Source organism: Triturus cristatus, chromosome 5_2 (assembly GCF_964204655.1).
Source record: "Triturus cristatus chromosome 5_2, aTriCri1.1, whole genome shotgun sequence".
Taxonomy (NCBI): domain Eukaryota; kingdom Metazoa; phylum Chordata; class Amphibia; order Caudata; family Salamandridae; genus Triturus; species Triturus cristatus.
The window spans coordinates 907,037,009-907,052,659 of NC_140588.1; the positions used below are offsets into that span (position 1 = coordinate 907,037,009).

The 15,651-nt window shown below is 41.4% G+C and overlaps 1 protein-coding gene across 1 annotated transcript in view; it reads right to left on the bottom strand.

Moving 5' to 3' along the window:
* Positions 1 to 108: 108 nt before the first annotated feature.
* NKAP (NFKB activating protein) overlaps positions 109 to 15,651 on the bottom strand; it is a 155,080-nt gene continuing 139,537 nt past the window's right edge. The window contains exons 7-9 of the mRNA XM_085608081.1: positions 11,994 to 12,072; positions 1,510 to 1,659; positions 109 to 657 (exon numbers count right to left, since the gene is read on the bottom strand). Of these exons, the coding sequence (XP_085464207.1) occupies positions 483 to 657; positions 1,510 to 1,659; positions 11,994 to 12,072 (404 nt within the window). The 3' untranslated portion in view covers positions 109 to 482. The remainder of the gene's footprint in view (positions 658 to 1,509; positions 1,660 to 11,993; positions 12,073 to 15,651) is intronic.

A 15,651-nucleotide genomic window follows, 5' to 3' on the forward strand; every position in this document is an offset into this window, starting at 1 on the left:
CTCTGTGGTCTGTGCCTTCATATTTACACCTCAGCTCACATAAGTATAGTTTTGCTTTACATTTTCTTTCTTTTTATGGTAACAGGAAAAAAAGCTTTAAATAAATAATTTCTTAAAATGTCAACATTTTATCATTTTTCATTTCTCAATAGCTCAGTTACACATAAAACTAAACGTGACTGTGGAAAATATCAAATGTCAGGGAGCCAAATTACTCTATTTCAGATGCTTCCTGGTATGTTCATTTCAAAATGTCACACATGCCAATCTTCTTGCGTATGATTTGCTTACAATATAAAAATGAATCAAGTCCAGCCTTTGCTCCATGTCAGGCAACACGGCTGTTGCTACCACATAAAAATAAAATGGGAATTTCCACATGAAGTCAACAAGTTGGAAAATAGTCAATCCGCAACCAGCAATGGGAAATAACACCTGTTCAGACAAGTTCCCACAACTGAACACTGTACAACAAACAGTCCTTATTTTTCATCTTTTCCCTTTGTCTTCCTGTAAACCATCTCCCTAAAGCTGGAAAGGATTTTGTTTTCTCTCTTGCGCCGCTCTTCCTGGTTGAAGGATGCCAATGCTCTTTTCTCATCTGCACTGTAAATCTGGTTCTCTTTACGCAGACGTACAGCCTCCATTCGTCGATGTCTAAATAGAAATAAGAATTTGTTAATGCAATTACTTAATGATATTCAAATTCCTGAAACATTTACAGAGAATCCAGGGAAGTCTTTCGTTGAATAGATTGTTTTAGGCACTTTACAGTTGTCTCAATGATGGAATAGCCTTACTTGCCTACAAGATGGAATCACTCACTACCTCTTCCCAAAGACAGCTAGATAACCATAAAGGTATAATAAACATGTAAGTGATTACCATTTCTGCGTCATACATTTTAAGGTGAAGTTGTATATTTTCAACAGAAGGCTCCTCAAGAAAAGTAAATACGATTGGAGCCAATTTTAAAGATGCACAAGGTCTTCGGTTTATATGCTTTGTTTTATTGATGGATGGTAATGAAAAGGAAAACGATGAATTCTAAAGGGGCTTAAAAAAGGCCACATGTACTTCCCTTCTCAAAGACTGTATCTTTCCTACCTAGAAAAACTATGACGCGAATAAGTTCAGGGAACCACACAAAATTCTGACTGTAGCTCTTTTCAGAAGGGTATCTTGCATCATGTAAGCTTCTGTATGCCTTATTGTTGGTATCTATTCTAACTAGCCATCTCTTCTTGTGACACACAACACACTGATCTAGGAATGATCAACTATCCTGTCAAATATTGTAAACTAAATCAGTAAACGGTGTGGTTTGTTGTTTTGGATGCTTCTTTTTATGCGCATTGAGAATTGCGATCCTGTGTGCTAATAAGATGCAATATCTACAGAAATGGATTTGATCATGCTACACTTTTTTTACGGCAATATAAAAGCAACAAAGGATCTGTTCATCACACATTCAGCAATGATGAACAGTTTAGTCCACAATTAACCCACCTGCTACCACTCATTACATAGCCAGAGCACTCAAAACCTGCTATCTCGTCACTGGTTAATCCAATTTCTCCTCTGCGAGGGATACGCTTTCCAGCCTTAACATACTCAGCCATAGCTGCACCTTCACCCGGCAACAAGGCATGGCCATAGCTACAAAAAAAGAAAAAGAAAGTTAAAATACATACATTTAGAAGCGTCTATTTAATCACTGCTTTAAACTTTTATGGATGAGGAAGCTTCTTATTAGAGGCCTCCAAATATGACAAAGTAAAATACTAGGATTGCTGGAATGAAAATTCAAAAATAGCTGCTAGGAAAATAACATCTTTGTCATTTCATGCTTGATCCCTGGGCTATGCACTATGTTTGATTTTTAGATAGCTACATTGCTGTTACGTCATTACAAGTAAGTAGCTGTTACTTAATAGTAGCTCGTTGTTTAAAGCCAAAGGGTTCCTTCCCTCGCTAACTACTGGGACCCTTGAGTTACATTGTTAGGGGTCTGATAGGGAAAAAGATACTCACCTGTAACAGTTATGTATCTTAAGACTAGTGTAGATTCACTTACTGTGCATTATTTCACCCTTTTGTGATTGTGTTTAGAGAAGCCTCACAATTAAAAAATGTTTAGGCCTCGATAAGTGAGGGAATCTGGGAATCTGCATGACTCATGATGTAAACAATGTTAAGGCCACAACATAACTACTGTCTTTCGATCCTATTTTCTCTGATAGTTCAGCACACCCACCGGCAGGACATCATCAGATTGGAAATGAAGAAGGGTAAAAAAGGAACAAAAAAAAAAAGTAAACAGCCTTTTCTCCACCTAAGCACCTGCAATCTGGATGAATTCCCCATATTCATCAGGACTTGCCCCACATTTATCAGCACTGCCCCAACCCTCCTTCAATTTAGTAAACAGCTGAAGATACACCTCTTTTTGAGTACTACATCACAATGCAAGGACAGTCAACTTTTACTCTTAGAAATGACCTCTCCCCCTCATACATCGATCGAATCCTTCACTTTGACCCTACATTGTGCCTTGCGGCTTCCAGTTAGGCATGCACTATACTAAATTTTTTCTTTAAATGAATGCTCTTCGCTAGTAATGTTTGGTTACAAAAGAATAGCATAACTGCGTAGCATAACCAATATATTTAACAAGGCCTTCCTTTGCAATGGCTTCTTTACCAAGTGGGCAAACTGGAGGAACAAAACGTTGGTGTCTTCCTTATTCTTGTCTGACATTTTAAGTCTAAAAATATTTTTCTGCCGCAGACTGCAGGCTAAGAAAAATAACGGCATGTAAATAGTTTGTTAATGTGAAAGGATTAAATTTTTGAGACAAAAGTTAGAGGAGTATGAAGGAAGACTTTATTGCACTGTACCTGTAGGTAAGATTGCTCTATGGCCACTTTAATTGCGATTACCTTTGGCCTTGAAGTGTGGTCACTAATGTGATCTTCAGTGTCAAACATGTAAGGGAAGAGTTATTCATAGGTTCAAAAGGAGGCTGTATTAACCATCTTAGGACCGTATTTAACATTCTAGTTGCAGAAGGAGTGCACAGTGGTGGATAAAGTTGTTTTAATGCTTCTTGAACAGAAATGCAGGTACATTTACCCAAATAGATGCAGCCCCTAAAAGCACATCTAATAGATGTAGCAAGTAATGAAGGATGTTAGAAGCAAATGGTGGGGAAGGCTGCACCTGATGCCCGTGAGGACGAGGCCCTTATAATGAATGCCCACAATCCCAAATCAGATGGTAACCCGAGCTGCAGGCCTGAATCGGGATTACAACTGTGTTCTAACTGTAGGAAGCTGGCTCTTTAGCTTAGTGGACCAAAAGGAGGTACACTGTGTAAAGAGTACAGGCAACGTTTATTGGTGTACAGAGTTTGTGGTAGTGTGGGCGAGAAGATTAGGCTTATCAGAGGGTAGCGCTAAGCATTTGTACTCAAAGAGGAAATAAATAAACCGCACACTCGAGAATAAATTAGACCAATTTGGAAAAATAAGTCGTATTTTTATATAAATTTTGATATCTATAACTTTGCTATTAAGTACTTTTTTTTAAATATGAATTTTTGCACGCAAGTAAATAGTTCGCTTAAATGCCTCTTCACGCAGCAATGCTTCCCTATGGGAGAAAAGACATATGCTGCATACAGTTATTTGCAATCGGTTTCTGGGGTCTCCTTCATGACTTAGGGTTGTAGAGGGCCAAGGTCCAAAGAACCAGTAGTTACTTGTTACATGCCCTGAGATCTGAGTGCTGGTTAGATTGGTAGTTGTGCGCGCAACGCCGGAGGAAAGAAAAGGAGGCACCTAGAAACAAGCTGCATAGGGGGACCTCAAGTCACAAGGGTCCTGGGAACAACGGGGCACAGCTGATTAGTCGGTATCAGAGCTGGGGCGCTCGGTTGCAGAGTGCAAAGGTTGACTGGGCTTCTTGTGTCCTAGGGCCTTGTGGTTGTCGGTCTTCACCGGTTGAGGGTGCCAAACCAGCGCCGCTGGGCCACTCTGGAATGGAGTCTCTGCGGTGCTCATGTCCAACAATGGCTTCTCAGATGTTGGGTAGAAGGGTCTAGCATCTTTGGGTTTTTTTTAGTTTATAGCAGTAGGGGTGATTTGGGATGAATACAAGGGAGGTGGAGGGGGAAAAGTCAGAGGTAAGTGTTTAGAAAGGCTTGTTTGAGAAATCTGAATAGTAAAAGGGGAAGAAAGGGTTATTTTGGGGATCATATTAGTGATATGAGGTTTAGGATGAATGAGAGTGGAGGCAGAAGATATATTGATAAAGGTATAGGGTGAGAAATAGGGTAGTGCATTGGAAAGAGTAGTCAAATGAGGTTTGAGAGGAGTCAGAGTTGAGGTAGAGGCTATATTGAGAGCGGTATAAGATGAGAAATAGGGTAGTGTATTGAATATGCTGAATTAGAAGAAAAGTGATATATATATATATATATATATATATATACACACACACACACACACATTAGTACAGGGAAGGTATATTATATATATATATATATATCTACATAAGGAAGGTAGTATATGCAGATTAAAGATTTATTTAATAAACTCCGGCTTTCAAGTATTGTTGTACTTTAAATTAGTTTATAATTTTTTTGTAATTCAATAGTGAAGCAATTGTAGATAAATTGTTATGATAAAAGATGTACCTTTTTATGATATCACTTATATACAAGCTAAAGGCATAGAATAATGTAACTATCAGTAATATTTGTTAAGCAGAAATAATATCTATATTTTTTAAAACAATTATTATAAACGTTAATATAAAGCATAACGCATATATAGGTACATATCTATTGTCCAAATAAATGCTTATATACAGAGGGATATGCTGTAGATTCTGTTTGCGCATGGTGGTTATGTGGGGAAAAGCCAATTCTTGAGTCGTTTTCTGAAGATAAGGTGGTTATTCGTGGATCTTATCTTGGGGGGCAAAGAGATGCATAGATTGGCTGCTTGAATAGAGAAGGATGTGCCACCCATGTTTTTTTTCTTGTACATTGAGATTTTGAGGCGAGGTGTCACTTTAGGGTGGATGTTCCTTTGTTGGATGTGCTTGAGGATTTTATTCCTAATGAAGAGCGGTCCTGTTCCACTTATCGCTTTGTGGGTGATACAAAGCAGCTTGAACGTGTATCTTCTGGCAACCGGCAACCAATGCAGGGCTTTCAAGGCAGGGGAGATGTGGTCATGTGGCTTTATATGTAAGAGTAGTCTGGCAGCCAAGTTCTGAATCCGTTGTAGTCTTATTATAGTCGTTAAAGGTGATCCGTGGTAGAGGCTATTGGCGTAATCCAGTTTGGACAGAACAACAGGGATGGTAGCCTAGGCCTTTTGAGAAAATCCCAGATGGGATAAGATTTGTCGCAAAGTTATTATAGTAACAAAGCTTGATCTTGCTAGCTTGTCCGCTTGGGCATTCATTGATAGCTTGAAGTCCATGGTCTTTCCGAGGTTTCTTCCTTCCTTTGATACTTTAGGCGGTGTACCCAAATCATCAGGCCAGGTGGCGAAGGGGGTCATAATTTTTCCAATCGCCACACGTGAGTATTTCTGTTTTGGAAGTATTCAATTTGAGATGGCTCCACGTCATCCATTGATCCACGGCTCTGCGACAATTGAAAATTGGCAACTTTCCAATGTCTTTGGGGCATTCCAGTTGAAGGAGTATTTGCATGTCATCTGAATAGTTATAGCATGTGAGGTGAAAATGATTAATCAGTGCTGGTAATTACTTAATGTAGATGTTGAAAAGCATGGGCTAGATGATAGAGCCTTGAGGGACCCCGGCTTTCATAAAGTACGGGTTGGACGAGAAAGGGGGTGGTGGGGTATGGATGACATTGGATCACATCCCACCTTCGCAACATAACTAGTCTAAAGCAATCCCCTCTATGCCGGTTTCGTAGAGTCTTTGTATCAGAGTGTCATGGTCAACTATGTCAAAGACAGCCGAGAGGTCCAAGAGACCCCATTCCAGTCAACTGTGTTCTTCAGGTCATCCCAAATGGCAACAAGGGCAGATTCTGTGCCTCTTCCTGGACGGAATCCAGTTTGGAAGTCAGAAAGTATGGCATTATCTTCAATAAATTGTGACATCTGGGTGAATGCTGCTCTTTCTATCATTTTGCCCAGGAAACGTCCATTTATAATTGGTCTGTAGTTTTGAGGGTTCAGTGGGTCCAAGTTTGTTTTCTTCATTAATGGGCGTATGTATGACCTTTTGAGTTCTTCTGAAAATATTCCAGTACTTAAGGAATTGTTGATGATTCTTCTTACTGGTGTGGCAGCAGAGGTTGTTAGAAGAAATCTCTTGAAGGTATGCATGTGGTGGACACAGGTTACAAGAGCAGCCGGCAGGCCTCCTAGCTTTGACCACGTCCATTAATTCATCGTGTCAAATGCGTTGTAAGGAACAAAGAGGCTGGGTTAGAGTATCCTTGGATTGTTCTTTGGGAAAATTATCAGTGCTGGTGCTTTGCCTTTGTTTTAAGCAAGAGTCCAACGACTCTGCATTGGCCATGTAATGAATTGCCAGTTTGTCTGTGAAATCTTGAGTAACAGTATATGCTCTTTCTAGACAACTTGGTTCAGGAAATTTATTGAGAATTTTATAGAATTTTTTATTTGCACATTTAGCATTTTGAATTCTGTCTGGATAGTACCTTTTCTGATAGCAGACTTGTATTATAGGTTACGTGTCTGTAGGCATTCTAATTTGTTGTTTAATCTCTTATCTATGTATTTCTCCAAGGTGCTTGTTTTCTTTTCTTGTGTCATTTTTAGTGGTACTAGGATATCCAAAGCTTCTGTAGCCACTCATAGTTTAACAGAATTTATTGTGTCTAGAGCTGTACTGGTTGTTAGTTGTGTTTCTAAGTGTTCCAAATTGAGTTTGTTCCACGTCGATAGGTGGAAGCACATAAGGTAGTTTTAGGTGCGTCGCTTTGTGTTGTTTTATGTCGGAAAGCAAGCAAATGGTAGTCTAACCATGTGAATGAAGTCATTGTTTGAAAGGTAACTAGTTCTGTATTTGCAAAAATGACATCTAGGATGCGTCCAGCGATGTGTGTCGGTTTGTGGACTATCTGATGCAGGTTCGGTGCCTCTAGGCCAGCGATTATTGTTTTCAAATGGGGCATACTGGGTTTGTCAAACCAAATGTTGAGGTCACCCAGAACGTATAGGTTGGAGTGTAGTGTTACCAAGTTTGACAGCGTGTCTGGGAATGTTGCATTGCTAGGTGGAGGTCTGTAAAGGAGCAGGAAGTTACAGGAGGAAGATGGTGTGGGATTGTAGCTGTTTAAAAGAGTCTGACAATCTTTTATGGAGATGTTGTTAGCTTTAGTGATTTGTAATGTTTGTCTGAACACAACAGCTAGGACACCTCCTCTTTTGCCTATATGATTTTGGGTGATAGTTTGATAGCCTAGAGGAACGGCTTCGTGCAGGACCGAAGCCATATCATCTCCCAACCACAATTCAGTTAGCCAGTAAGAAGTTTGTAGATGTGATGTTTGGTTTACAGAGCGATCGAGCATTTATCAGTAGACAGTTTAGAGAACGTGCTTTGGTAATAGTGCGATTTTGTTTTGTAGAAGAGCGAGCAGTATTTTGTGGGCTTTTAGCAGGTGTGTCCTTTGTGTTGGTATTAGATGTATGAGGATAGCAATCATGTAGCTGTTCTGTATCGTGCTCCTTGTCCAGCAGGCCAAGAAGGCATTTTGACGAGTCTATGTGTGTAGGTGGTAGAGACGGTGGTTGAGAGTGAGTTGATGCGCTGTGTTGTATTTGGAGCATAACCTTGTGCAGTAGACATGGAGAAACGAAGTTGTGAGGTGTGACATGTTGCTTATTTTGTTTGTGTCTGCTTGGGTGGAAGGTGTATGAGTTAGGGGTGGTGGTGCAGAATGTGGGTTATGAAGTAAGGTTCCACGAGCAGATGTGCCCCTGTGATGTCTCGGTCTATTACTAGATATTGCAAGGGATCAGGGAAGCCATTTTAAAAGCATGCACTGGACACTGGTGAAAACAAGTCCCCTAGCTACAAAAAGGCCTCACTGAAAATAGGGATGTTTGGTATCAAACATCTCAAATTAATAAACCCACACTGATGTCAGTGTTGGATTTATTATTACATGCACAAAGAGGGCACCTTAAAGGTGCCCCCTGTAAACCTACCAGCCTCTGGTGTATTGACTGACTGGTGTTGACTGATTGGTTCTAGCCAGCCTGCCACCAGACAAGTTTCTGGCCCACCCAAGGGCGAGGGCCTTTGCTCTCAGGAGGTCAGAAAGAAAGCCTGCTCAGGAAGAGGGTGTTCACATCCCTTTCCACAGGATGACCTGCTAAATAGCATTCCAAGGCAGGGGAGCTTCAAAGAAGCCACTCCTTTGAAATACGAGTCTGGCTTCCCTCACCGGAAAGGAAGCCCACTCCCTTTGGTACTTGGACAGGCAGGAAAATTAGCTAGTCAGGGAGGCGTGCCCACCCCCAGGCTAGTACCACCCTTAAGTGGACACGACTTTTCAGAGTTGCCCATCTTGATGATGGCAAACTAAGGGATTCTGGGACAGTGTTATGCCCACTTCCCAAAGAAAGTGATCATATACGAGGCGTTGTGACCCCCAAAGGGGAGTAGCCACTTGGCTACGACTCCTCACTCCCCTTAATGCCTCTAGATTGAGTATTTGGGTGGGGGCTGATACCAGATCTTCAGATTTCATTGGACACAAAAGAAGGAGTGGAAGAAGAAGACTGCTGACCAGAGAACCAAGGAGCACGACTGACTTGGCGCCAACCCCACCCACCTGTCTGCTTTGCTTAACCTTCGTGTAGCAACTGATTCGTCCTCCCACTGTGAAGACCTCAAGAAACCCAGAGGGGTGCCACTGCTTCACAAATTGCCAAAGAACTTCCTTGGAGTAGAGGAGCACTCTCCTGCAGCCGCAGGCACCAAAAAAGCAAGACCCCTTACACAGACCTGCCGTCTAAGGAGTCTACTGATGCAGCAGCTGCCCAGGAATAGGTAGCAGTGCTCCTACAGGTCAGATCAGTCCTCCTTTCAAGTGTGGGGATGCCAGGACCGGTCGCAGCCACACAGTACCAATCCCTGGGGCACTGAAACTCTTTCAGCAGCCAAGGCTTGATGTGCCCAGACCGGACACCCACGCCAAGGAAGACCGAGCTGCACGTCAGGGGACTTCAGTGACAGTGAGACCCACTTCGTGAGTGGCCCAGCTGTCCTGTTTGCCCCGCCTGCAGAAAAAGACAAAAAAGTAAGTCTGTGACCACTGCCACCCGACATCTCAAAGCATCTATGCACCTGTGCTCCAGAGCCCGTGTCCAAGGGAGGTGATGGTGCCAACAGGGTCCAGAGACCCACAAGAGCTAAGACCAAACTTGGGTTTGCCCAGACTGGACTTCCAGTTACCACCTGAAGCCTCTTTCTGCAGGCCCCCTCCATCCCCGAGGAACTTCTGCACAGGAATCCGACCCCAAAAGACAACTGCATTCGAGCACCACAGCCTGAGGAGAAGTAGACCAAAGGTGTCCCTGCTTGCCAGAGGATCTCACGGGTCCTTGTGGGTTCCCCTCTGGACTGGACTGCCCAGTCCCTGCTTACAGCCTCTTTGTAACCGAACCGTTCTCCCATTGGAGTGAATTGGACACTACACGCCGGGACACACCTCTGCATCCGGACGCCTCAGAGCCTCCTCAGGTGACCTATTGGTGTGGCCTTAGACCTTGTCCCATACTCACCTCAAGTCCAGAAGAACAGTCCTGTAAGTCACTGACAAGTGCCTGAATGCAATACATGGTTTACCTCCATAGGATAACATTGCAGAAAACTGTAAAAATTCCTAACTCGAAAAGTACTTACCCGATTCCGATGATCTTGTTATCTAAATTTAGATAAAAGTATATGTTATTTTTATAAATTGGTTTCAGATTTCTTTATTGAGAGTGTGTCTCACTTTCTGCCTTTGTGTGTGTAATAAATGCTTAGCACTACCCTCTGATATGGCTAACTGCTCGCACTCACTACCACAAAAGAGAGCATTTGGGGTTTGTCTGGACTCTTTGCACTATATACCTCTTTCTTGAAGCCAGCATCCTACAAATACCTTAAGCAATTAAAAAGTTATTTTCAGTTTCAAAATGTTTACGTGGGGGCTCTGTCTTACAGAAACCAGAAGTAATTTGCTGGGCGAAAAGTAGCCCTCTTTCTCCACATTAACCTTCACCACAGGCACTCAGGAAGAATTGCATGCCATGGACACCTCGGGTGAAGAAAAGGGAACAGCACAATTATTTGTTAAAAACATAAACCGGTTCATGCTCAAACCCAAGAGAAAACAGCACCATGGCCTTCAAGAATCCCTCTCATAGTCATAACATAAAGCTAGATAAAACTGGTTGTAATGTATGTTAAAGTGAGCCAGCATAAAGTTAAGGGAGACAATGTCTTTAGAACCATACAGCCGTAGTGGTGGCGGTGAGAGCTGAAATGCTGATATATGTACTGCAAACATATCGATACACTATTGGGAAGGGTTTCTTTCGTTATTATTATATTCTTTGGGTGCCCTGTTGAGTGCATGCTCTGACATAGCCCTAATGCGAATTCCTGAGAAATGAAGAGATGACCAAAGTTGAGGATCTAGGTTGCCTAACTTTTTTATATTGATTCAGGAGTTAGTAGGAAGCGGCAGACGGCAAAGTACAAACCCATCAAAGGACATTTTCTTGTATCATGTGGGGTATATCCAGACAATACCATTACGATGTTGAGCAGAAGGATAGGGTATTAGACCAAGAGCCTTTTGCCATTAAATATTAGATAGAAAGGAAAAGATCAGCCCAGTGTACTTGCGCACATCAACTACAGCCATGCCCCTTAAACTGGTATCTCACCAATTGCACTGATTCAGGACTATCTGTGGTCATCCTGATACTAGCATTGAATTGCTAGCCGATTACTCAAGAAAATCTGCCATTAGCATACTTGACAGCTTGAAAGAAAAGTATATGCATTAGCCTAGAGAAAGGAGCAGGCCACTTCTACATAGAGGTTGTCAAGCAAACTTTATTATTTCAGGTCCTTTTTTCAATCAAGGCAGCTGCTGAATGGGAACAGGCCATGCAAAAGAAGCCAAACAAAAAGACTGACATATGGGACAGATGGATTGTTGCCTACTGTACAACCCCTTTTCAATGGAGAAGCAGAGATTCTCTCAAGTTTTCCTAGCCAATTTCAAAATTTCTGGATGACTAGGTATAGTGGAATTTTGCATGCACATGCAAGGGAGAACAGTGACTGTATATGATTTCTGCTTCGGGGAGCACACAGAATGTTTGAGTCTGAGATAGACCAGAATCATCCACCTGTAATGGTAACATGTACTACGTGCATCAGGTTTTCCACTTGAGCACTCTTTATCTCTATTTTGGGGCCAAGGAGATGGAGAGGAAGTGAAGCATGTATAGAAAGGTTTGAGAGCCACAGGGAGAACAGGTAGCAGTGGGTACGCACCCCATGAGACAATGGCTGAAGCAATATATCTGGACCAACCGCAGTGTGTATAGCCTTCCCGGCTCCGTACACAGCACCCAACGTTAGACCGTGGAGGAATATCAGGACTGAGCCCCATGTTGAGTTTTGACAGAACCTCACTAGTGTCAACAATAGAGTAGCCAGCCGGGCAGCTGTTGATTGCCCAAGCCTTGGAGAAGATATGTCCACAAAGAACTGATAACAAGAAATAGATCCTGTGAAAAGCATATCTATTTACCTGATGTTTTCTTGGGGAAGAGTACTTGGAAGAAGCAAAGGGAGGTGCCATTGATTCGGACATAAAAAAACTAAAAATACAATCTATTGTGAAAGCAAAAGTTTACGACTAAAATTACTTGGATTAAATGATAAATGTTACTTACTCCAAAGGCTTATCCTCTTGAGACTGGTGTATGATTGGTGCTTCCGGTCCAACAACATCTTCTACTTCCGTATTTATTCCTGCAGCAAAATAAAAATACTTTACCAATCATATCTTGAACATTCGAAATCCACTTTTTTGCAACATTTAACTGTAGTGCGGGATCACAAGCTGAATGATTAGATTCAAGAAGAGCTGGAGCTTAGCTCACACTCATTCCTTCACAGATGGTCAAACAAACCTTAAACAGCAACAATGTATTAATACGTTTTGGTCTGGAACATATCACCTGGTGAAACTATGGATTAAGACAGGCACTGATTTACTTTACAAAACCATTTTGCTATTGCTTTTTTAAAGACATAAGGCCATGAAAGAAATAACAAAACTGTTCTACTGACTGGGAGCAGTACAAACAGATAAACCGCCTGCCATTCACCATTATCAGAGTTTGGTAATCAAAAGCTATTTGCCAAAAACTGCACTCTATGATCCCGCACGGTAGGGTCAGACCCTCACAATGATGGTTCATGTTTTCTCATTTATTGGCAATATTAGATCAACAGGAAGCCTTTTTTGAAAGATTCTAGAATAGAAAAACCCATTACCCGATAGTTCAATATACAGCTCAAAACACGCACACAAGTGAACCACTGAACAGAAACCCAAAGGAGGAAGTATGACCTTCCAAAGAAAAAACACCAAACAAGCTTCTTTTTATCAATCTAATAAAAGAAAGCTGTATTGATAGCTTAGGAAAAGTATTGGGACAATATAACCGAGGAAGCAAAAAATATTCACTTCCTCAATATAAATATACCAGTACTGGCCCTTTTTGAAAATCCTAATTCTTTCTACATTGATAAAGTACCTAATTTAACAAGGCACCTCTACAATGGGGAGAAACATCCCTCCAAAAAAGCACAACAGGATTCCTATGCTTTACATTTTTTTCCAATCGTTTTTTCATGGTTTTTAAAAACATTAATTCAAGATAATTTAACAATGAACTGCATTGTGCTTGACAGCTACAAAGAAGGGAGTCCTCTATGCAAGAACACTCATGCGACTGTTATTAAGTTCTGATGGAGCAGCCATCTTAAGTGAGGGTAATTCTCCACCCAACTATTATGACAGTTTGAACATGTGTTTAATCTCCTGGTTTGCAGCTGGTGCTCATGCCAGGTGTTTGCTCTTACTGGGGTGGTCAAAGCACTAGCGGGTTCATAATTCATCCAAAAAGGGCAGTACATGTCAATTTCATATTCATTCACTGCACAGAAGCACTGTATTGACGAACTAACAACTGCTAGGCAATCATATGCAGACCCTTTTTTTTGCTAAAACATTAGCTTTGGCAGACAGCCAAAATTGTCTGCAGCAGACTTAAAAAGTACATCCACTTTGTCTTCGAGGAGACATCACAACAAGTAGAGGAGTGAAAACCTTCGCTATACTCGTATTAAGTGCTGTATATCAATTAAGTAATAACTGACGGGAAAATCAAACAGAACTACAGTTCTGAAGTAACAAGGAAGTACTTAGATGTAGCTAGCAGGTATGCCTGGAAGGGTACAGCGTGCTCTCAAATATTTATATAGCGGTTGGGACTGTCGCAGTATGTTACGTTTCTAACCATCATCTATTTGAAGACATATCTGAAGGCTTATTTTAGATTTTACTAAAGCAGACAAATCAAGAAAGTGAATGTGCCATCCTTTATTGGGTGCTGTGCATCGTTAAGTAAACTTTCATAGTGTCACCCAATGACTGGTTGTTGCTACTTCAAAGTGGTCCATTTGAAGACATTCACTTGAGTAATCAGCAAAAAATACTCCGTAATGACAGTAATGAAGTAGTAAGGAATGCAAAAAAAACACCAGCATATGGATGTAGGACTAAACTTGCCATTCAGTACACGTCTCAGTTATAGGCCCTGCATCTTGAGCCCCAATTCTTCCTGAGAGACTGGGAATGGGTTCTTGATCTGAACATAAAAATATGTGGTGAATATAATATATTAGACAGCTATGTTCTTCAAAGATATTTGAGTATGCTGGTCAGTCCATACCTTGATTTAAGAAAGAGATAGACAAACGGCCAAAATTCTGTCTATATACGCATGTACCGCTGGATGAATTGGTAGTGGAAAAGTGCACTTACAGCAAGAGATATTCATGTACTAAAGTATCTTTCAAGGCTTTGCTGTGCTGGACACAATATACAATGCTATGCTTAGAGGTTATGTGATGGCTTGCTAACTTTAGTGCCTCCAGGAAACATGTTTTCACCAGCCAAGCACCGATCGATGTTCAAGTCCCAGTTTTCAACTGTCGGACCACAGAGCTGGCATCCCCATTACTGGATTATGTCATGACACAGCGGCACCAGATCAATATTACAGAACAATTTTGCATATTTTACGGGTGCAAAGTTGGTTGGGTTTGAATCATTCTAAATGCAAAAAAAAAAACTTCAAGTTAAGAGTGTCAATGAAGTGAAGTAACTTGTTCTTCTGGTGGATAATTCTAATCCACTGATTTGGCACTTTGTGTGGACATCAAAGCAATAATTCCAAAAGGTGGAGAATCTGGAGTGAACTTCAGATCATTAACTCCCACCCCACCACCTCACTTCAAACACACCTACCCCCTCCACCCACCCATAACAATAACGCGTGGTGACTGGATCGATAACGCTCATTTATCTGCCTGTCAGATGCCCTGCACTGGAACACTCCTGGTCAAGGTCAAATTTCTTGTCTTAACTCTGGAAGAATGTGCCTGAATGAGGTTCTTTTCTGGCCATGGTATTACATTTTTATGTAAAGAATGATCTATCTGGATAAGATCTATTTCTGGACTGTACCTCCCTTCTTAGCACCAGACAACTCCACAAAACATTGGTGTTCCACTCGTTCCCTAGTCTGAATAATAATAACTAATGGCTCTCTTGGGGTCCACCCAGTAGAGCCTCACCTGTTCCTTCAGAAAGATGTGGCATAGACAAGTAAGCCTGAAACGTGATCGACTGCCTCACATGGAAAGACGTTTGGCAGAAGTATTGCCAGAGTTCGAAGCAGCACTAGCTTGTCCGGAAATAAGGTTTTATATGGTAGCCCCTGCAATTACTGACACAGTGCATGGAAGTAATCACAATGTTGAAGACAGTTCTAGGGGACAGTAATCTCAAAGGAGAGATGTTCATCAACTCAAAAAATTGCGCAAAATAAGAAGTTAAGAGCCAAATTAGGGTTCGTGTAGATACACAATTATTAATAAATTACTTTACAACTCAAGGAGAGGCACACCAATTTATAAAAATAGCAAGTATCTTTATATATGTGTTGGCATCAGAGAAAAATCATTCAGGTAGGTAAATTTTCGAAGATAAATACTTTTCACTTTAAAAAGTGGACACTGCAATTTTTGATACTGTAATGTTATCCTATAGAAGGAAGAACAAGTTCTGCAAACAGGTACAGTACATTGATTTACAGGACAAATATCCCAGAGGTAAGGGGAGTGTTGGGCAAGGTCCAAGGCAGCACCAGCAGTACACCACCAGCGGCATGTGGGCGGCCGGGTGCAAATCAGTGTCGGGGCACAATACGTTTCAATGGGGATCGGTCTCTGTAAAAAGAGGCTGCAGGTTCTGGC